Here is a 24510-nt window from a genome sequence, read left to right on the forward strand (position 1 = left end):
TGCACGATTTATGAATCGAGGGAACGAAACAGTAAATCGTGCGCACGTTTTAGTAAATCGAGGGAACGAATTAATAAATCGTGCGCACGATTTAGCCTACTATTTTTTTCCTGCATGTCATTTACACGACAACGGGGGCCTTTTTTGGGGGCCTAAAAACGCAAACTTTTGAAAGCAATACCGTTATTGTCTCTGTGTAAACTACAAAAACATGAATTTGTGAAAACGGTGATGTCATGCGCATCCATATTATGTGTTCAGTCTATAGGTGCGTAGTGTTTCTTTACAAAGTGACATCGCCACCTACTGGCCTGGCATGAATAATACAGCGTTTTTAGTCGTTTTCACAGATCCGTGTGACCGGGGATCGTTTTGTATGTGAACGTTGTCATTTGTATGTGAAAAACGCAAAGGAAAAGCTTTTCCATTTTTAGTACATAGTTGTCGTGTAAACGTACCCTAAGGTAGCTTCTAATAATAAACAGGGTAATTTCTTTTTATTACTTTGTAATTATAACCAAGGTATTAAATTAGGCACATGGATCATATAAACATATAATAAAAAAAAAAAAAAAAAAATGCAGAAACAAACAAACAAAAAAAAAAATAAAAAATTGGGTCAAAACCTTTTTAAATTAAATGTCACAACTAAAAAAAAAAAAAAAATAAAAAAAAACTTGTAGTGACTGTTAAAGGGTTAAAGGCTAAATACATGTAATGTGACGTTTCTTTTTAAGCAGGTTTAAATATTTAAAATGACAGAATGGTCTAACTGAGCACCTAAGAAGGTTACAGCAATATATTTTCTATATTGAATCATTCTTCAGAACTCGCATAAAATATCTGAAAGCAACAAAAATTTCTCAAAATTTAGTTTTTTATTGAACAAGCAAAGCAGCATATTTACACAAATGTATCTGCATTGTACAAATGTTTCATGGGTTTTAGGCATCCATCCCAGTCACTTGCTAACAATCCTAAAGTGCATTTCACAAGGCCAAATCTTGTTCTTTCTTTTATAACTCTTCACATTCTAGGCATTATTTATTTTAGAATTAAGTGGTTAAATGCAAGTTACTGTTCTAAAAGTATTTAATTCCTGCTATTAGATACTCAACTCAAATGATTTTATTTTGCATCAATCTCGAACTGTTTATAACTGATTCATGGAATTGCGTAGTGCATAGTGAACATAATAAACATACAGGATTATGAATGTAGTAACACAAACTGTGCGCTGAGAGATAAAATTCAGCTTACACACAATTTTGTACCACCAATGGTGATAACCAATATCTGGTTCAGAGGAAACGGATTCAAAATAATCATCAAATCAATCATTTTTAAAAAGTAGCGTTTACAAGTCAAACGCAAGTTTAACACTGCTTTGGTGTACATGCATTAGTCAACACCGTAGCATATTAGTCATACAGATTTCATTCCTGCCACTGCTGAGCCTAGTTAGGCCAAATAGTTAGCATTGATTATCAGCGGTATGACCTGATGTTGCTTCATACAGTGTAGCACTACAAATGTGCTCAGAATACACTCTAACATAGAGCACGGACACAGTAACCATAAGTGCAGCAAGCCACACCACTAAACTGTCAAAGTCAATGCACAAGGGTAGAAAAATCGACAGGGGTACGTAAATGTACCCCTTAAGAACTGTAGAAAAGTCCCACTGGAGATACCACAGCAACATATTTTTGCTTGGCGGTAACACGAATCGAGGGAATGCTGGCTGAAATGAATTTAAATGAGAAATGAGATGAAGACCCCTCCACCAAGAGCTTCTGCAGATGCCAAAAAGGTCTGCCATACACAAAACCTGAAAAGTGCACTTGTAGTACATAAGGAAACGTCAGCGAAGAACAGTCACATACTTGCGTGAGTTCAGGATCATTCAACTATTTTTTTTTTTTTTTTTAAGGCTTTCAACCAAGAACGATTGAGTGCAGAGAAACTAGTCAGATTTGGCAGAGTGTCAAACTTTGGGATTAAGGAAGATGTGAAGAATGGAAAAATACAGGAATACTGTAATCTGTGGAAAGAATGCAAAAATCAAACAGTCCAAACTTGTTCCGCATTTAAAAAAAAAAAAAAAAAAAATTACAGTTCTTGTGAAAAGTTCATCCAAAAATGAAAGTTCTGTCATCATACTCAATGTCATTCCAGCCAGTATGCAGTTCTTACTCACATGAAACACAACAGAGAATTCAAAGTTTTTCAGTAGAGATTTTCAGCAAATAACAAGTAAAGGGACAGTTCACCCAAAAATGCTCACCTTCATGTCATTCCAAACCTGTATGACTTTCCTTCCTCTTTGGAACGCAAAAGTTGATAGTTTGAAAAATGTCTTCTGTCATAAGTCATACAGGTTTAGAATAGTTTTCATTTTTGGGTGAACCATCGCTTTGAAATTTCAGTATTCTCACAAAAAATTATTGTATGGCTTCAAAAGACTGTATCAATAGAGCACAAGTTGAATGGACCAATTTTATGTTTTTTTTGTTTTGTTTTTTTTTTTTTTTTTTTTTTTGGAGCTTGTCACTATGAACTCTCATTGCATGGAAAAGAACAACATGAAGCTTCTTAAAAAGTTCTCCTTTTGTGTTTCATGGAAAAAAGACAGCATACTAGTTTAGAATAACATGGGGGTGAGCAAATGACGACAATTTTCACTATGTTGGAAAATAAACACTTAAAATGTCTTAAGTGAATGGAGAAATCAACAGTCTAGGATAAGCTATTCCCTTTAGAAAGTAGCTTCTTAGAGTGAAAACAAAAGTTCGATATGGAGTTGTCACTTTGGCTGAAAAGAGAACAGTGGAATAGTGTCTTCTTTCCAACATCTGGAGATGATAGTGGACGTTGGCGATGTGCATAGGGGTGAGAAGATCAGGAGAGAAAGAGGGCTCCCCTGATGGGGGCTGTCGCTAGGAGTTTTGCAGGAGGCGTCTATAATGGGGCATGACCTCATGCTCTGGGAGATGCAGGTTGAACTCTAGGGCCACCAGAACAGGGAACTCGAAGGCGATCAGCTCTCGACGGTTCACCCTAAACCTCTCCTCCAGTTTCTAGGCGGAAAGAGATCCGGGGTTCTCATTATGTAACAGCAATTAGAGACAATTGTTACACAACACGGAAACATCCAAAAATACACAGTAACAAGATTTAAAGAATGCTCATTTTTGTCCATTTTTAATCCCAAAGGCCTGTTATTCACTAAGAGACAATCAAAGTCAAGGAAAGTTGAGTAAACAACATCTGTTGAGTAGCTATGGCTGCAAGCCCTCAATTCTTCAAGTAATGAACTAAAAGAGTCAATAGGCAAAAATAAAACTCACATCAATCAGGTGTTTGACTTCGTGTTTCTTTAGGTCTCCTCCGATCTTTGCTGCGAGCAGGACACAGGCACCGGCGCAGAGTTTGCGGTTCTGTTTGTTGAGTTTACCCTGGAGCACCAGCTTCTCAAAGTAAACGAAGGCCATGGCCACCGTGGACTCCTCATAGCCGCACTCATCCTGAGCTAGTTTACGGATCTCTCGCTTCAGGCTAAAACACGAAACAAAAGGCCACACTCTCATCAGTACTCAAGTTACTCAGATGTTATGTGATAATGCAAATACTTTTACAATACTTTAAATACTGTGATACTTTGAAAGGCTTGTCTCTAGTTCCTGTACAAAAGAACAATGAATGAATCAGAAACAATTTGCTGAAACCCTTCTCCCAATTCAAAGGTCTTCATCTCTGCTCCTGGATGGCCACAATCCTGCAGAGTTTAGCTTTAACCCTAATTAAACGCATAATCAAGTCCTTCAAGGCACATTTAAAAACTACAGATATGTGTGTTGAAGTAGGGTTGGGACTAAACTCTGCAGGGCTGTGGTTAGGAACCGAGTTTGAATTTCAACCCTAATCAAACATACCTGAAGCAGCTAATCAAGCTCTTCAAGATCACTTTAAAACACACAGGAAGGCGAGCTAAAGCAGGTTGGAAATAAACTTTGCAGGACAGTGGGTCCACAGAAGCAGGGTTGAAGACCTCTGTCCCAATTCATTCTACACTTTCTGCTTAGCAGCCCATCAGAAACAAAGAGATGTTTTATAAAACAACAATCTGCTTTGTTAAAGTTTTTTGGACTTTTTTGTGCATTCACACTTGCAGCACGTGTATAATAATTTAGCCATTTGTTTGGTTTGTTTTCAACCTTTCCTGAACTCTGAAAATAATTAAGACCTGTGTTAAGGATTAAATCTTGATTGAATAACTGAATTATTTCATTTCTTCACTGCTTTCCAAGAATTAGCAATGTGATGTCAGAAACAAGATTTGGTAAAGTTCCAGATACTGTAGAATATGTAGAAATCATGTGATGTTTAAGTGATCGGCTCCATCGTTTTGAATCATTCCGATCCAGAAATACATTAAGTGTTATGTTTTATTATACACCAAAGCACTTCTGAGATATATAAATGCTGGCTGTCATAAAAATTTGTTTTTGAGAAAATGGATTTGACATTAAATCATTATTTGGCAAGTTTATTTGAACATTAAATAATTATAAATATTGTATTGATGACTAAAAATAAAATATTATTGACTTCCCTTCCACCACATTAAAGAGCAACAAAACAACATTTATTGTTTAAATTTCTAGATGATATAATAAAATTTGAAAGCTGAGACTTGAAAAATGTTGGCTTAAAAACCATGTTTCTTCATAAATGGCTCTTTGTGACCACCAGCTCAAAATGTCAGTGCATGTTAAATTATTAACTAGATAAAAAAATGTAAATGTTATTTGCCTGTAGTGATAAGAAGTCCAATTCATTTCCGCAAACTGGTTCTTTCGGACAGTTTGTTTCAATTAACTGATTCAAAAAAACGATTTATCGGTTCCTTACGTCATAGATGAAATTATGTTACTATGCATTTCATTTGAACATCTCACTGTCATGTTATATAAATGAAAGATTCAAATAAAGTATTTATGTCAATGCAAACTGCTGATTATTGACTTTCATTCACTTAAGTTAATGGTGTTTGTGGTCACAGTTTCATTTGCTGATCCTTTATGTTATATATTACTGACCAATATTGAGTAGTAGCCTACATCTTGATACACGTTTCCTAAAAGTTTTGCACCTACAGCACATATTACAGACATTGAAACAGAAGCGCGGATGTGCTACTTCGGCTGTGCATCTTGCATCATCAACCCAGAACTAAAGTTCGTTTAGTTCGATTAGTGAACAGTGATCAGTTCGATTAGTGAACCGGCTTGACCAGTTACTTCCTGAGAACCGACTCAAAATAACGATTCGTTCAAGAACAGACATCACTGTTTGGCTGTGAAAAACTTGCTGTCAAGATGCAAGGGGTTTGTGGCTGGTTTTCAGCATGAAACAGTGTGATTGCTAGGATGTTGTGAACAGTCGCTAGGGTGGATACTACTTTCTAGGGTGTTCTTAGTGGTTACTCAGCCCAACTATGTGTTTGGTCTCTAGATATGACTTGTGTTCTTCTTTCAGTATCTACGGAATTTGTTATGTTAGTATAATTGTCCAACAGGTGAAAGTAACAGCTCAGTTCTTCTTTACAAATTCCACGTTTTGATCCATCATTGGTGCACATCATTGTAAAAGTTCGGCACGTACAGTAGGCTGCTTTACCAACAATACAAGCCTTACAAGCAATTATCAGAAGAATGATTAGACTGGATACCAACTTCCTTACCTTCTGATCTTGCTCAGTGTTAGACGAATGTGAGGGAACTTCTCCTTAAAAGTCTCATTCATGTCCTTCTTGAGGTCAGAGGGTTTGACATACTCAATGACTGTGGTCTGTAAAGAAGTGTGGATATTCATTGAGACTGGCTGTCAAGGACACATACACCGATTAGGCATAACATTATGACCACCTTCCTCATATTGAATTGGCCCCCCTTTTGCTGCCAAAACAACCCTGACCCATCGAGGCATGGACTCCACTAGACCCCTGAAGGTGTGCTGTGGTATCTGGCACCAAGCAGCAGATCCTTTAAGTCCTGTAAGTTGCGAGGTGAGGCCTCCATGGATCGGACTTGTTTGTTCAGCACATCCCACAGATGCTCGATTGGATTGAGATCTGGGGAATTTGATGGCCAAGTCAACACCTCAAACTTGTTGTTGTGTTTCTCAAACCATTTCTGAACCATTTTTGCTTTGTGACAGGGTGCATTATCCTGCTGAAAGAGGCCACAGTCACTGGGGAATACTGTTTCCATGAAAGGGTGTACATGGTCTTCAACAATGCTTAGGTAGGTGGTATGTGTCAAAGTAACATCCACATGGATGGCAGGACCCAAGGTTAATTGCCCAAAGCATCACACAGCCTCCGCCGGCTTGCCTTCTTCCCATAGTGCATCCTGGTGCCAAGTGTTCCTCAGGTAAGCGACGCACACGCACCTTTCCATCCATGTGATGTATAAGAAAACGTGATTCATCAGACCGGACCACCTTCTTCCATTGCTCCGTGGTCCAGTTCTGAGCTCACGTGCCCACTGTTGGAGCTTTCATCGGTGGACAGGGGTCAGCATGGGCACCCTGACTGGTCTGCAGCTATGCAGCCCCATACACAACAAACTGCGATGCACTGTGTATTCTGACACCTTTCAGAACCAGCATTAACTTCTTGAGCAATTTGAGCTACAGTAGCTCGTCTGTTGGATCAGACCACACGGGCCAGCCTTCGTTCCCCACGTGCATCAATGAGTCTTCGACGCCCATAACCCTGTCGCCGGTTCACCACTGTTCCTTCCTTGGACTACTTTTGATAGATACTGACCACTGCAGACCGGGAACACCCCACAAGAGCTGCAGTTTTGAAGATGCTCTGACCCAGTTGTCTAGCTGTCACAATTTGGCCCTTTTCAAACTCACTCAAATCCTTACACTTGCCCATTTTTCCTGCTTTTAACACATCAACTTTGAGGACAAAATGTTCACTTGCTGCCTAATATATCCCACCCACTAACAGGTGCCTTGATGAAGAGATAATCAGTGTTATTCACTTCACCTGTCAGTGGTCATAATGTTATGCCTGATCAGTGTATGAGTACACACATATCACATGGGTGAAAGAGCCACAGTCTCCACTGGGTTTTTTTGTTCTATAAACGGTTTGCAGATTCAAGATGAGGGATTTTCTTGCATGCCCAATCCTGCTCCCAGAGTTACAGTTTAATGCTTATAATAATCATAATATCTATACTTTAATGCATGTTTATTGTTGTATGCACTTATGAGACGATAATAATGTAAATGTTGGGGTTCTTTTATCCTTAAATAATGTGCATGGGAACTGCAAGGCAATTCCTTTATACATTCTTTCTAGAAACTTTCCTTCGTAGAACACAATAGCGATTGTTATGAGCATTAAATAACCAATAGAAGGAAGGGGAAGGCCGTCTCCTGGACTGTTTTTGAGTTCAAGTATGTGTCTACTATACAATACAAAAACACAAACAGAGCTGAATAGGAAATGAACAGAGAGCCTTCTGTTACGTAAATATGATAAAATCACTTTCAGCCGCTAGCTGCTATTTGAAAAAGTAATTACAGTTGCCAACAACATAAAAAAGAGCATACAAAAAGAAAAAAAGAAATAATGAAGACGAGCAAAGGCATAGCCTGCAGTGAGGCTGGTGTCCATATTCATATCCAGTGTTTGGAGGAAAGAACTATTTTTCTGCTGCACAAAGTTCATTACTAATTAACTGACAACTAGGGATTCAAGTTCAAACTGTAAATGTGTCTGTAATGGTACACAATAAAAGCCAAATTACTGAGTGACACGAGAAATGTGACATTATATATATATATATATATAATATATTTTTTAAAGTACTCCATAGGAAAGAAAAATAACAAATGGCATGTTTATATCTCAGTTGTTTATCCTACACAGCAGTGAGATTAACAGATTGAGATTTTTTTTTTATTATAAAATATTCTGCTTTTTTTTTTTCTCTTGAGAAAAAGACTCGTATAATCTTGAGTTTCTAGTTTCAGAAGAGATCTCAGCTGTCTCAAACTGTGCTCAGATCTGTTAAGATAAAGGCTGACTTTAAGAAATGTCAGCCATCCCAATATGAACAAATAATTCACATTAAATTCTTCCGATATTTTAATGTTAAAAAATGTTAAATGTTAAAAAATGTTAATCAACATTTGTTTCCCAATACATTATAACAAAAACATCTGAAATAAAGATGTACAGTAAAATAATGTATTTTAGGGCTGTCTAATTTAACATGTTAACTTAATATATTTATTCAATTATTTATTAAAAACATTATTAATATTAATAATATTAGAAATCTGAATTAAATTAAAATGTTTTTCTTCAGGTTTATACACATTACTCTAACAGTATGTAGGAAAGGGAATCATCAAATATAGGGGCCTGGGCATCAAACATTTTGGCTACAAAACAGCAATTTTCCACTAAACACAAACAGACTTGGAACAAATCACATATGAATCGGTCAAGTCTTGTATTGTGCGACGTGATAACTCACCATGTACGAGGGAAAGATAAGCACTCTTTTGTGCTTTCCACATGGCCATTGCGGGTCATCCAGAAGATTTGGGTCGTACTCCCTTAAATCTCCCAGTTCATTCCCTATGAGAAAAGAGAGGGCATATAAACAGACTACGCATCTCCTGAGATTTCTAAATAGTCTAAACAAGTACACTATTTAGTTATGTAGCCAATATATTTAGAACAGCAAAGTTTCTGATACACACTGAGACAAGCGTATGAACCGAGGACGACTATTTTAGGGCACTCAACAATATGGTAAGTATTTTGTTTTAATCAAGAAGTTCATGACCTTCCTCAAGCCAGCAAAATAAATAACACATTATTAAACTGAGGTTTTACCAAAATGCTCATTAAACTGAACAAGCAGCCCCTTGTCAGAACATATTGAGAGAAAGATTGAGAGAAAATGAAAGAGCCATGACAAGTTGTTGGCACACACACACCTGTATCAAGGCTACTCTGGTTACTGTTGGCACGTGCCAGGCTGAGGCTGCGGTGGCTGGCATTGCGAGACTGAGAGAAAGAGGACGTGGAGTCAATGGTGTTTCGACGACCCAGGACATTGGTTGGATACAGGAACTGTGTGTATGACACTGTCTGCAAAGAGATTTACAGAATCTTTGGTCATATACTCATTAAGATTAATAATTAATGATAAAGAATTTATACTAGCCCCTAAAATCTGCCCATAAAATGATTATACAAGGAGAAGGGAATATGAAAACATAGATTGTCTAAATTCAGAAATGTATAGTTCAAGGTACACTATGTAACATTTGGCCATCTAGCGGTTAAATAACAAAACTGCATACATTTTGTGGAAGAACATTGTTTTGGTTGTGCTTCGCCTCTGCATGACTGCGGATGAATATGGTTATCCTACTGCTCATAAAACATTCACTACTAGGCCAAGGAGATATAACCAGTTTAGATGGAAAGGATCTCAGGCTGACTAGCGGAAGACGTTACGGAATATCCATTAATAGACACGGTACTTCCTTGAAAATAAATTCCAGCACAGCGCTACAACCACCATAATGAAATGACCTTTCACAAAAGATAATGCTTTACAATGAACTCTGTTAGAGAGCTACATATGACAATTTATATGTTCAATAAAATACCTTACTCACCTGTTGAGTAATAAAAATGTCATCTCCATTTTACAACATTTCAAATTCCTCAGTTCTCGCCATCTCCGAAAAACCAAGGCAATGTTGATTCTTGTTTTATTACGAGCTCTGTCGCATTCTCTTTTTGCCAACAGACTCTCCTGTTCTGTGTTTGGTGATTTCCCGGAGGTTCGAGATTTAGCTTTCTAACATATGCCACTCCCACACCATAAATGCGTCAAAGTAGTTGGAGCAACTTCTCTCTATTTATGGATATAACGAGACACGCACAGGTGAGTGAATGTACGCAATTTCCAGTGAAAACTATCCTAAGAGGACTAAAATATAAACACCATAGTGAATCAGGGTAAGACAAGAACAAGTTTTGGAAGAAAGACTGATGATGTATGGACTCATTATTTAAATGTTGTTAATTTTTAACAAAAAATAAAAAATAATAATAATAATAATAATAATAATAACATAGTGTACCTTTAAAGGGATAGTTCACCCAAAAATGAAAATTATCCCATGGTTTACTCCTTTCAGATGAACACAATCAGAGATATATTTAAAAAATATCCTGGCTCTACCAAGCTTTATAATATTAGTGAACAGGGGGCCTGTTTTGAAGCCCAAAAAAATGCATCCATCCATCATAAATATAATCCATATGGCTCCAGGGGGTTAATAAAGGCCTTCTGAAGCGAAGCGATGGGTTTTTGTAAGAAAAATATCCATATTTAAAACTTCCGCCAGACAGCCGTACACATACCGCGCAAGTCGACTTGTGCCAAATGAGTAACCCCTGATGCGATGTAAGATGAAGGCTGTAGGAGTATCGCAAGCTTAGATGCCTCTCGTGGTTTAAACAAATAGGGCTGGGCAACAAACTCAAGCTCCTCTTCTCTTATATCAAAATCTTCTGACATTTCTCTTTAAAACTTCTCATTTTAGACTTCTAATTCATGACCGGTGTTTTGTTTTGCTCCATCCACTGCGCTTCCGCGTTCGTCATTACGTCATGTGTCGAGTCAGGGGTTATTCTTCCGCCGCAAATCGATGCGTATGGCCATCTGCCGGAAGCTAGTTGTTTTACTTTATCAAGTTTTAAATATGGATATTTTTCTTCCAAAAACCCATCGTTTCATTTCAGAAGTCCTTTATTAACCCCCTGGAGCCGTATGGATTATATTTATGATGGATGGATGCATTTTTAGATATATCTCCGATTGTGTTCTTCTGAAAGAAGATAGTCATATACACCTAGGATGGCTTGAGGGTAAATAAATTATAGGATAATTTTCATTTTTGGATGAACTAACCCTTTAATAACAACAACAACAAAATAATCATTTGTACACTCACCTTGCCATCTGCACCCAATTCAACACCCTCCAGGCCGATCACCATCTCCTTGGCACTCATGCCACCCGAGGGGTGTCGCTGGCGTCCGCTTTCTGTCTTCACATCCCTGCTGGGGCAAGAGAACAGCTCAGAGCCCCTCCACACACAGCAGTCTGTACTGGCAAACCTGCTTAACCTGCTGCTACAACATTTGCCACAATAACCAGCTGCACTCGCTGCAGGGCTGTATTACTTTTATTCAGGTTAAAAGGTATTTGAAATTACATGTAAAATGTTAAATGAAAGAAAACATTAATAAAGTATAGGTGTTGTTTTTAAATTAAATTCTGTACACTTATGCCAAACAGTGTTTATTCTATTATTGTTTTATACATTTAACAATAATTTTGATAAATGCTATTATAAAACATAATTAAATAAATGTATAAATAATGCATCAGTGGCACAACAAAAATCAAAACCAATTGCAATATTGTTGTTTCATGCCCCAAGTATAAAGGTGAATGGATAAATGGATAATATATATTTATAAATATATAAATATTTTGTTTTCAGGGTCCAGGACTAATAAAAAAAAAAATTACCAAAAAAAAGGGGAAAAATTTGTAGAATTTTCTGTTTTTTTTGCAAAACCAACAGGAGTGTAAGTGGATGTTTTTAAGATTGCATCACATCTGTGTAAAATTCAGCAGCAACTAAAACCATAAAAAATTATTACCTTAAGTAAAATAAACATTAACTGAAATAAAATATACAAACAATATATATATTTTTTCAGCTAGTTTCCAAGGCAACATTTCTCATTTTTTAAAATAATAAAAAATAACTAAAATAACTGCAGGAAGGTTAGTTAAAACGCTTTAGCGCTCAGTTACCTTTACATACCAAGTGTCTACAAAACTGTTAGTAGCACCCGGAAGCCACAGTTATGGACTAACTGTAACTTGTCATTCAACAAGTTTTTCCTGTCGATGAAGCATAATTATCCAAATAAATTCTAGTAACATAATGACTTTGTTTTCGAAACAAATGAGGATTTGAGTATTATCTGTCATGTGATGATATGAAGCAGAAACATTATATTATCTAGCGCATCTGTAAATAAAGTTGACATTTTGTCAACGCATAAAGGATTACTAGAGAGGAGAAACAAAACTCAAGAGACAGACCAACTAACCAGGTGTAATGGTCACTATAATATGGCAGACTAACAAAATTTTAAGCCCAAAACTGCAGAATAACTAATTTATTCATGTGCAGACTTAGAAGCAGAGTCTTATTAGTAGACAGAACGCAGCATTAGTACAGTATTTGTGAGATGTTTAGTGATCCCCTAAGGATACAGACAGCAGTTATAGGTAATAGGAGCCCTTCAAACAGCTCAGTCAATGGAAAAGCATTAGGCAAGAACTAATATGAACAGGTGCCCTTGAGAGTTTTTGAATAAATATTTAAAGACAAAACCAGATTTTCAGGAGGAGTCCATGGCAACCTCTAAATCCACAGTGTATAAGAAACACTCTTGGCCGTCCAATAACCAATTATCAGTTTACCTGACTCGTTCCTTCAGTTTGCTGACATTATTCTTTGTGTGTGTATTAGTTTGTTTACACTCAATTTGGAATATAGGAGGATCTAACACCCCACATCCACTGGTGTCGCTGATGCAAGCATAACATGTCCATTAACTGGCACTACATTCAGGAAAACCCCACTTAGACTGCTCTGTCAATACTGTGCACTTACTGCCAATCAGCAAAGCAAAAACATCAATGGACTAAATCATGCTGAATTCATCATACTGACAGCATAACTGGGCAGTCTCAGTTATAGAACACTATACACATGGGGGTCCAAATGTATGAGACTTTTGTGAAAACAAAGAAGCATTCTGCATTTCTAGGTCAAATACACAGCAAAATCCCTAGAGTTAAATCAACTCTGCTCAAAGGACATATGGTCCCTCTCTATATAGTGTTAAAGTAACACTGAAGCAGAGATAAAGTTAATGAGATAATTAAGTGATGATTGAGCATTAGTGATGAACACCTGCTGTTAACAAGCAGAATCACTGAAGAGAAACACAAGAACTACAACTGACTTTTCAGCCACAGCCTAAGATGAACTCAACTGAAGATAAAAGACATTAAATCTCTCAAGAGCTGATTAAACAACTCCACAAACAGCATATTATCTCATTAACTTTAACTCTGCTTCAGTGTTATTTTAACTCTATGTAGAGAGGGACCATATGTTCTCTGAGCAAATTTGATTTAACTCTGGGGATTTTGCTGTGTAATCTCAATTAATCAAATTTGCTTACATTCTAATCAAAATCTCCAAATCAATTTGTGACACTGACCATGTTATCCCTTTGTAGAAACTGTCAGATTTATTTTCTTCCATTAGAATACTGTCAAATCATGCTGGACAACACAGTTCATCGAGTGTTTGAGTTCATGTCTGCCATTAAAACAAAAGTGGTACTAACCAAATGTCATTTTGACATTCATGCTCATTTTTTTTATTCAACTTTTTAATGAAACTGTCATGCCAATAATATTTTGTAAGGGGAGAAAACACATCACAATAAATCACAATAAATTAGAATAATGCAAACTAATGCATTTTTACTAGTGGTCTGAGACTTTTTCAAAAGACTGAATTTATTTATACTATACTGCATATTATAATACACAGAGGCTTTTATCTCTACAAGGTTTTTATCAATTGTCTATTGTACCTCAATAAAAGCAAATGTAGCCATAAAAAAGAAGGTTTAAATGGATTTAACGCTGCCCTTTGTCCAGTTACTATACAGTGTTTCACAAAGTATTCATTTTTTGTCTCATTGTATCTCATAAAATCATTAATATTAACAGGTTTCTTTTGTAATGAATAGAATCACGAATAGTGCAACATCTAGCAGTTTAGAAGTTATTCTGTATTAATAAAATAAAAGTGTGTGTAAAGAGTGAATAAAATGCACATACAGCAGGACTCAAAGTCATATCTACACCATCCCCCACTCAGCCTAATCTCAGATAGTAATAAATCTAATGACTGTGATGCCCTCAAGTTACTATAAAACAAGACATGAGTCTCCACTTATGTTCAATGAATTTTTACATTTTTACTCAAAGAGAAAATTAAGTAGGGTTACACTCTATAAGGCATAAACTGTTAAATGAAATGTGTAATAATCAGCATCACCAAATGGAAGTGCAAAAATAACTGTTTTCAAACAGGTTTCCTGAACACTCCCCAACCTTCTATTGATCAGTCAAACAGAAAACCCCGCCTCAAATTTACACCATTGGCTGAGCCGTGCTCAAACAAACAGCACCACCACCACAGAACTCTTTTTAGAGAGAGAAATAAACCTAAAAATGGCTTACTTATAGTTGTCTCTGCATTTTAAACCACGACAGAAGTTAACATTACAGAAATAAATTATACACTTTAGCTTAAAACTATGGGAAAGCAGGCAATGCCAAGATGTAGGTAAGAAAAACATCCCATTAGAAGTTAAATATCAAGGCAGATGGCAAGATGTGTTAAATCTTAAATAAATAAGCTGTAAAGCAGCAGATTCTGGATTTAAAAAAAAAGCCTGTTCTTGAATAAAATTGAAAAAAAGCGGTGAAGTCAAGGGTGAGGTCTATGTAAAGCATGCCCAAGCTTGTTGGTCAATCTCTCTGAATTGAAATTACACACCTACTACCAAAAATCTGGACAGCTATGAAATACTGATACAAACGATCCATGCATAGTGTCTAAAAACTACTGAATAATGAGAACACTATATGAAAAAACAAACATGAAAAAAAAAAAAAAATATATATATATATATATAAAAAAATTTTTTTAAAAATTGACGTACAATTTCGGTGTACATACTTTATGTGAAGTATAATATTTTTAAATGATCATTTAAAAGGATACTAAATGTTTATTTTTGGACCCATTCTTAATGGCCAGGAAAAAAAAAATGAGAGGACGGGAAAAGTGAAGGGATAAAAAAAAAAGGTTGATGGTGAATAGAAGGTTTGCATGCTGAAGAATACATACCCTGTTTGGCTACAATCTCGATAGGGCAGGACAGAAAAAACACTATAGAAGGATCTTCTGCCACTGATAAGGACTATCCTATAAAGACAAAATGATACATAAACTAATTTAAGTGAACTCTGTTAATATAGAGGTCAGGACCACAGGCAAAGATGGAGAGATACACAGTAAATAAATTATATTTAATAGTAAGTCATATATTATGTAGGAATGTATATAAAAGAATACGCAAAAAAAGATAAGAAAAAGAAAACAAAAAGAAAGGCAAACACTCTTTGAAGTAAATTAAAACCTGCCTGAGACCACTGAGAAAATGAACATGTATACAAACAAACAAATTATTTAAGAATGGAATCTTCTGCCAAGGCTTTCAAGTTCTTATATTTCCTTCAGAAGTTCATGAACTGCTAATAACTGATCTAAAGCACAAAATAAACAAAATGTTGGATCAAAGCACAGCCTGGAAAAATAACTTTTTTTCTGCTCTCTGACACATCAAACACTGCAGTTAGCTTTACAAAACAAAAGTCAGTGACTTCATTGAAGACTGCAAATGTGTGTATTTTATAGATTTTCTCAAAAGCCTTAAGGAAAAACAATAGCTGGTCACAACCTCGTTTTCCAACACACCCATTCACATTCCTATTCAGATAAAAGAAAGCATCAGGCAAACACTCTATAAAATAATACAAATAAAAAACACCCACTAATAACATGCCTGAAATGTTTGGGTTTCAGTGAATGCCTGCCCTACTATCATCTTAAAAGACCAGAGGGTCGGTTAGGGATAAAAAAAAAAAATCACACATACACACACACCGACCGGCATGGTTAACGTGGTTTCACCAAGAACAACATCTTTGTTGATTCTGGAACAACATTTCAATCATCCAATCAGATCTGAGGAACAAGTTTACAGTTTATGTCAAGTTTTGGCTTACAACCAGGGTTAGGTGCTTCTACACCATTCTTTATATTAATCGTTTCCCTCTGATTTTAGGGATAAGTTATGGGTTAGGACTAAATTTTCAGACAGGAATGTTGTTCCAGGATCAACAAAATATGTTGACCCAGGAACATGTCTTACTTGGCAAAATCATGGTGACCCAAATGTCATGACCTTATTAAATTAGAAGAAATATGATGTTTGCATACTTAATGTCCATGATTATGCTGGGAAAATTCCATCAAAAAGGGAAATAATTTTGTAATAAAATCTGTAAAATCTATGAATAAATTCAGGGGGAGTCTTTCGCTCAAACACATGATGCGTGTGGGTGATGTTCTCAGGGAGATGTCTGTGTGTAGGTTGTTGGGTAAATGTAAGAATACCTTCCATTGCGCATATCATGTTGTCTTATGTTTTTGATGAAGTGGACCTTCTTAAAACTCTTTGGTCGGGGTGAACCAGATAAAGTCCGGCATCTAGATGAAAAAAAAAACAAAAAAAACAGCATCAACACTGTTCATGAAAGAAACAATTACTGATCCTATCATTCCACAAAAATGTAAACTATCTTTGCAGTGCTGCAAATATAAAGTTGGATATATATTACATCCAACTTTATCCGCATACAGCACACTCACGTAAAGCGATATGTACTATACAGCAAATCTCAACTGCCTGACTTTTTATTTTGTTTCAAAAAGTATGTATATTATTGTCCAGCTCTTATATAAAGTTGAATATATAAGTATGTCCAACTTTATTTGCTTACATACAGTATACTCACATATATACTATAGCATATTTCAACTGCTTGATTGCTTGTATTGTCGCAAAATGTAAACTATATTATCGCTCAGCTCTAATCAGCTAAATGTGACTATAAGGCATGAAGATATTAAGATATTATAAACAGTAACATCATGATTTTCTGTGAAGCTGTTTTGAAACAATGTATGTTGTGAAAAGGGCTATATAAATAAATCAGACTTGACTTATGACCTTATGCATTTTACACTGTTATTGTGCAATGTTATATTTTTCACTCTTAACAATGCATATATTTTCATATTAGCTTTATCCTAGTGCAGGGATAGGCAACGTCGGACCTGGAGAGCGGTGCTGTCCTGCAGAGTTTAGCTCCAGCCCTAATCAAACACACCTGAACAAGCTAATCAATGTCTTCAGGATTACTAAAGCCAGAGATTGTATTATCATAGGGAGATGAGAGGGTCTGTATCTCTTACCACTGGAGAAAGCGTAACGGTTAACTTAATCATGTGCGGCACCTCTCAGCCTATCGTGTAATGGCTTCTGGTCTCCTTCCCCGAGTACCGCGACAGATGGAGCGTTAGCATTAGCCGTTACGCTTTTTTGGCTAAAGGTTGCAGGCTTGCCTTCCAGTGGCTTTGCTAAAGCTACATGCAGGTGAGTTTTTTCAGGGATGGAGCTAAACTCTGCAGGACAGCAGCTCTCCAGGACCGACGTTGCCTACGCCTGTCCTAGTGTAACTACCTCTAAGCACTTCTAGTAAACCAGAATATGTCTGAAGAGACTAGTCTCGTTAAAGATTAAATAAAATAATCGTGTTAAATATAAACTATGTGCAATGTTTCAAAATCATATTGGACAGCACTAAAATCACTTTTACAAGTAAAAAGATCTAATGTTAACTGAACGAATAATTATATGGGTAACCCTAGCAATAATTAACCACAATTTGGCAGAATCAAACAATTACCACACAATGTCTCTAGCTGTTGAGAAGTTTCTACAAAACATTAACGGTCCAACTGGTAAATACCTGCGTAGAGGGGCGTTCTCTTCAATATCCTCAAGAGTCTCCAGTGAAGAACGCTGGGATATGAGTCTCCGCCTGCAAATTAACAACAACAGGGTGAGATTTTGTTCTGCTCCATTCATTAAAATCACAGTCATGAACTTGTAGTAATAAGTTTACATTTTCATATATTCCTTGAATGACAAAGGTGAACACATTTCGCTTCTTTTGATGGAATGGGAATAGGGAATGTTGCAGGCAAGACTCGAACTTGTGCTAACCAAATGCCTCAATGTTGGTGTTTTAATGTCAGTCTTACATGTGCCATAATTAGACCTCAACAATTAATCAATTCACTACAGCTGTTGCCACGCAATAGGCACGAGTCAAACCAACTTACAAATTAGCACATTGCCAAACAAAGCTTGGTTAAGCACAACATTAGAGCATTACTTCAAGGTTAAAGTTTCCCCATCAGTACCAAACCTGTTGTGTTCGACTTTTTTCCTGATGTAATATGAGATCACACACAGAATGTTCCAGAAACAAGCCCCTGTAAGAGGATAAGCCACAGCTCCAGCACAGATTTCAGTTACACTTTCACATAACACATTCCTTCTCACAGGCTGAGGTAAACATCTATTAGTCTGCTGATAAAGTACAACACACCAGGGAGATTGAGAAAAGGCCCTATAAGCAACACTTGTTTCTATTTCAAGACATAATCATAAGCTGTTTTTCTCAAGTTCTTCATTTTTGCTTTTCAAAAGCAGACAGCAGATCTGAAAAGCAGGTCAAGCACGGCCTTGTTGCAAAGACCTGCATCTGTAGAAACGTGGGCTGAAGAATGCTTGTGTTCCTTCCAAATGAGTTCTAAAAATCAGACCAATAACAGACGCCTGATAAGAGTGTGACCACTGTGAAAGTACACTGTATGTAGTGTTCATTCAACTCAATCTTCTTTCTATTAACTTTCACATTTTGTCAATTTAACGCATCCTTGCTAAATAAAAGTATTAATTTCTTCTTTAAAAAATAATCGTACTGGAAGGTTTGCGGAAATATTGCTCCATTGTGCAACCAAGAGTTGAGAACATTTCAATTTTTGCACTCTGACATAGGCATCTGTTGACCTGACAATCTCAGAGAAATCCAATTTGATGTATAACCACTTAATTTCAAACTGGCTCTTTCCACATCCTCAAAATTCTTCTTACTCTTTTCTATTCATCAAACACTCCATCAGATCTTCCTCTAGAAGTTGGTAAGCGGCCTGAGACTTCTGGGCACTTGTTATGATGTATTCCATTTGTCCTCAGAAGTGGGAAATTCCTAGTTCCCAGAGGAAACTTTTAACTAGAATGCCCCCTGAAGTTGGAGTTGCGACCAGGAAACTCTGCAATAACCCCGACTTCAGAATCCAATATGGCTGCTTGGCGCATCAACTGAAGTGAAACAGTAGTACTTTGTTTATTAACACTTCTGTTTGTCTGTCACAATAAACTTCGACATTATCTGTGCAAAATATCACTTTTTTTATGTGTTTGTATTCCGAAAGAGCAAGCACAACAAAGGTTTGCCTGGACGCGTTTACCTTACTTCTAAGGTAAATGGAACACAGCATTAGTGTCACCCTGGGCAATGATGGTCACATGAACACTTACCAAGAGAGGTGGAATAATCATAGACATCTGTCTGTGATTAGTGATCATTACAGGATAAGGCAAAAGGTGCATCAACATATCTGTAAAGTGAGCATCGACCCTCAGGACGTTTATGTCTCTTATGGTGTGTTTGTAGGAAGCTACTAGGGGTGCAACGGTTCAGATTACTCACGGTTCGGTTTGTATCACGGTTTTAGGGTCACGGTTTCGGTACGGTTTGGTATGTGCTATGTTCTGGTAAAAAATTACTACTGTCAAATTATAATAAAGAAAATAAGAACAAATAATCAAACGGCACAAATAAATACAGTAAAGCAAAGATAAAAATAAATAAAGCTTTTCAGGTTTTTCATGCATCCAGTTTTCAGGTACAGAATTTGAATAAAGAAGCTAATAAAATGTAAAACAACATTGCATGTAATCTTCACTGTATAAATTAAATAAAGATCAGTCATTATTAATTATTAAGTTACTATTCAGTCATGAGCAATGAGTGATTTACTTATCTTATGTTGTTTGATTAACATTAAAAACACATTCAGACAGCAGGAATGCAAGGGCTGCTGTCTCTTTAAGACAATACACGGATCAGTACACTGATACTGAACACATGCGTTCTTTATCGAGTGTATAAGTTCACTTAAGACATAACCTACTATGCTTGCTAGGATACTCCCCAAGACGGGCATGTTGACATAATTTTGTGTGAATTTGTCCGTTCAAGCACAAGACTTGAAAGAGACCTCAATATTTGCGCGCTGTACACGCGCCTCCGCGTGCGCGCTTCGGATGAGTGCACAAATCTTCTCACAGCGTGCGTGTAAGTTATTTTTCGCCTTGCACTCGAATGTTTAAATTGGCAAGGCTTAAATGAGTTTAGTTTAAACACAGATAGCAACGTGTGCTGTTCAGGTCTCACCTGTGCTCGCGCGCTATCAACACCCGGGTGATGACGGCGTAAATGACTGCTCATATAGAGCTAACTCTGTATAAAATAAAACAGACATACAAACCATATTATAGATGCGTATGTGTCGTCAGATATGAGATGAACCGCGGTGCAAGTGCGTGCCGAACCGAGTGTGCAGAACGGTACGGTTCGATTTTTACCAAGAACCGTTTCACCCCTACAAGCTACTGAACAAGGCCACTTTACCAGTACAAACCTCCACACTTGCCTTGTACAATGACACCAGAGAGCACCAAATCCAGCACAGGCTGCCCACAACAACAACAACAACAACAACACCTTAAACCAGGGGTGTCCAATCCTGCACCTGGAGGGCCACTGTCCTGCAGAGTTTAGCTCCAACCCCAATTAAACACACCTGAACCAACTGATCAAGATCTTACTATAGGCTAGAAACCTCCAAGCAGGTGTGTTGAGGCAAGTCGGAGCTAAACTCTGCAGGACAGAGGCCCTCAAGGACTGAGTTTGGACACCCCTGCCTTAAACATACTCCACATGACAATCTGTATTAACTTCCCTCCAGTGTAATTCAACCACTGTCACTTTGGTCACATTCTTCAGGAAACACAACATATTCTAGTCCAGAATGCAATGCTTCAAGCTATGCAAGCTCAATTCCACATGCTGTTGTGTTCCTAAAAGTGTACTGTATACAGTATGTGCATCACATTTCACATCTGAACTATTCTACACTGCTTTGTAGAGTATGTAGTGTGAATAGTGTGTTCACATTGAAAAACATAGGGAGGCATTGTGCACTATGAGTGCAAAAAAAAAAAAGGGAACGGACACTTTATGCACTTAAGTTGCAGCTTTCTTGAGATAAATGGAAGGGTATAAATTAATTAAAGCTAACATATGAGGTCCATTTCAAAAGTCATTTCCTTCAAATGGAAAATGGCAAATGTTTCAGGGTAGCACAAAAAAAAAAAAAAAATTCCTTTTGAAGAAATGATCTTCAGTTTGAAGACAACTGTTGAGCAAGTTAGTCAAAGATAGTAAACTGTTGGCATGCTAAAATAGTTCATTCAATAAAAACACATTTGTTTGATCACACAGACAAAAGTTCATGACCCCTTTCAAATTACTTTAAGAACATATCAATTTCAAAAGCTGAGACTTTGATCTTGTAGCAGTGAATGAAAAACAGGGCTGAGTGCTCTGGGTGATTATGCCTAACAACACTAGAATGGTAAAAAACAATGGTCAGACCAAACTTAATTACTTCAGTCAAAACATCAATACATAACACGTCTAATGTTTATGAAAGGCTTGTAAATCTACAAGGCTATAGCAAAGACTTTTACTCTCACAGTTTATCTATACTAGGAATTACAAGCGTCATCCACTCATTGACAGATGCGTTCAAGTCATGTCGGAAAGATCGTATTTACAAGATGAATGCACATGAATGCCATCACGTCGTAGAGCTGCCTGATTAATCATTAAAAAATAAATAAATAAATAAAATAAAAATATGATCTCATTCCTAAATGATGATTCATCTGTATCTATTAAACTTCTGACAAAATCACACCGGAACATTCAAATCTGCGTTTGCTAAGCCACTGACCCAGTAAAAGCAGTTAGGCTATCGAGGTATGAAACAGCTTCACAAACAGTCTTTTCAGCCACACAGTATCAATTTCTGTGTTACAAATATTCAAATTAAAATGGAAGTACTGGAATAAAAGTTTAGAGTTCGGATAAAAAGATGGATGTCTACGGAAGTGATCAAAATAAAGTAAATCTCCTTTTGAAAGTATTCTTTAAATAATGATTGTATCAATTATGTAATTATACCACCACTGTTAAAAATGTGTTTGTCATTGAATCATTAATTCAAGAGATTTGTTCAGAAACACTGATTAATCCAGTAATGAAACAAGAAGTATTTGAGTAAGTCATTGAATCATTCACTCAAACCGATTTTTTAAAACTAATTCTTTCAGATCAATTAAACATTAAATAGACTGCAGCAATTAAAATTTTGTGAGAACCTGTAGTAAATTTCATGTTATTTTGTTTAGTTGTCATGGGAGAATCGTGATCTCTATTTGGAAAAAAAAAAAAAAGACATGATTCTCAATTTATCCAGAATCGTGCAGCTCTTCAATGTCGTAAATACGAGTAGCAATCTCAGGATTTTCTTTAAGCCACGATCTTTACGAGTTGGGGGCATGTCAGTGAAAAACATGGTGGAATACCACAATACTTATATATTTAATATTTAGCAGTGACATTGAAAAAGAAAAAATTCAACAAAATAAACTAATTGCCAGCACAAAATATAATAGCATTGTAATATAACAATATAATATGTAATGATAAAGTTTAGTTAATAAATTCATAAATAAATAACATAAAAAAGCAAAACACACCTGATGCACATTCTTTGTTCTTCATTTTCTAGAAGTAGTTTAAAAACCATGTTGTATTTTTTTGTGTGAACTGAGCGAAGGTACACTGCCATATTGCTCCGACAAAAGTGACTTGAAAACCCATCCTTTATGTCTGCCACATCTGCTTGCCATTATTACACAACAGCATTTCCTGTACCTCCATCTTTGAAATAGCACCATTCATTGTTTTAAGTGACCTGTGGGATCTAATCCTGAAAAAGTCCTTAGTTCCTGAGAATTCTCAGGATAAAAGCAAAGCAACAAGCCATGACAGCCCATGTGTGTTTTTTTAAAATCATGTCTTGGCAAACTTTGCCTGGTTGCAAATTCCACCACATCCGATACTGGTTTTAAGGTTTGGTTTAAAACCTTATTCTGACTCCATTTATTTCACTGGAAAAAAAATGTCAGCAATTCCAGCTAACCACACAATACAAAAGAAAAGGACATGGTCCATCCAAAACACGACTTGTTTCAATGGTTATGGAACACATCCAATAATGAGTCCGGAAGAGATGGCAATGTTTTGTTAATGGGATAGTTCACCCAAAAATTAAAATTCTGTCATCTTTTACTCACCCTTAAATTGTTCCAAACCTGTATGAATTTCTTTTTTCTGCTGAACACAAAGGAAGATATTTTGAAGAATGTTTGTAACCAGACAGTTGATGGGCCCCATTGACTTCTATAGTATTTTTTTTCTCCAAACTATGGAAGTCAACGGTGGCCCACAACTGTTTGGTTACCCATATTCTTCAAAATATCTTCTTTTGTGTTCAACAGAACAAAGAAATTCATACAGGTTTGGAACAACTTGAGGTTAAGTAAATGATTACAGAATTTTTTTATTTTTGGGTGAACTATCCCTTTAAGAATAAGTTAGGTGCAATGCATAATCTGGATCTTCCTAGGACAAAGTTGATCATAAATCATGTTCACAATTGTTTTTTTTCTCTCTCTCTCTCACACACACACACACACACACACACACACACACACACACACACACACACACACACACACACACACACACACGTGCTTTAAAATAAACTAATAGTATATTCCTGGATATTAGTTTCTGTACTTTTATTGTATAACAAAAACTGACTTTATAGGTGAACAAGAGTAGGAAATTATGCAACACAATAGTTAGCTGTGCCTGTGTTAAAATAATTTTTAAATTGTGCATAGTTTTACTATTTGCTGCTATTTTACTGCTATGCTGCAGTGTATCTTGCTTGTTTTGTAATGTTCAGTTTATTTATTTTTTTATCTAAAATGATGTCTGTTGATTAAGATCAACCACTAAGTTTTCTCCAAGTCCTGAAACAAATTGTGTTGTGTAACACTAGCTTAAAAGTAAATTAAGCCTACATTCCCGGTCAAAGGCTAAAGAATACTAATCCCCATAATAGAAAGACAACCATTATACAGTTTTTTTTTTTCCTTCAGTAATTACTTCAGTAAAAGACTTGTCCTTCATTGATTTCCCAGTAAAAAATATGAATACAGACTTATTGTAAATAACTGCTAAGCCCTTGCAATTTTTCAAACGCTCTACTTAGTTGTCTTGAAGGACTGTTGCGAGATTAAGTCAGCAC

General features: G+C 36.4%; 1 protein-coding gene across 2 annotated transcripts in view; it reads right to left on the reverse strand.

Moving 5' to 3' along the window:
* Window positions 1–859: 859 nt before the first annotated feature.
* Window positions 860–24510, reverse strand: part of cables1 (Cdk5 and Abl enzyme substrate 1) — a 30587-nt gene continuing 6936 nt past the window's right edge. Inside the window, exons 2-10 of one of the 2 annotated variants that reach the window (XM_051866652.1) lie at window positions 17898–17969; window positions 16480–16572; window positions 15148–15225; window positions 11077–11182; window positions 9040–9193; window positions 8571–8674; window positions 5747–5853; window positions 3351–3558; window positions 860–3080 (exon numbers count right to left, since the gene is read on the reverse strand). In XM_051866652.1, coding sequence (XP_051722612.1) covers window positions 2940–3080; window positions 3351–3558; window positions 5747–5853; window positions 8571–8674; window positions 9040–9193; window positions 11077–11182; window positions 15148–15225; window positions 16480–16572; window positions 17898–17969 — 1063 coding nt within the window. In that variant the 3' untranslated portion in view covers window positions 860–2939. The remainder of the gene's footprint in view (window positions 3081–3350; window positions 3559–5746; window positions 5854–8570; window positions 8675–9039; window positions 9194–11076; window positions 11183–15147; window positions 15226–16479; window positions 16573–17897; window positions 17970–24510) is intronic. The other variant, XM_051866660.1, reaches the window with a different exon arrangement.

The sequence above is a fragment of the Ctenopharyngodon idella genome, chromosome 2 (genome assembly GCF_019924925.1).
Source record: "Ctenopharyngodon idella isolate HZGC_01 chromosome 2, HZGC01, whole genome shotgun sequence".
NCBI classification, from domain to species: Eukaryota; Metazoa; Chordata; class Actinopteri; order Cypriniformes; family Xenocyprididae; genus Ctenopharyngodon; species Ctenopharyngodon idella.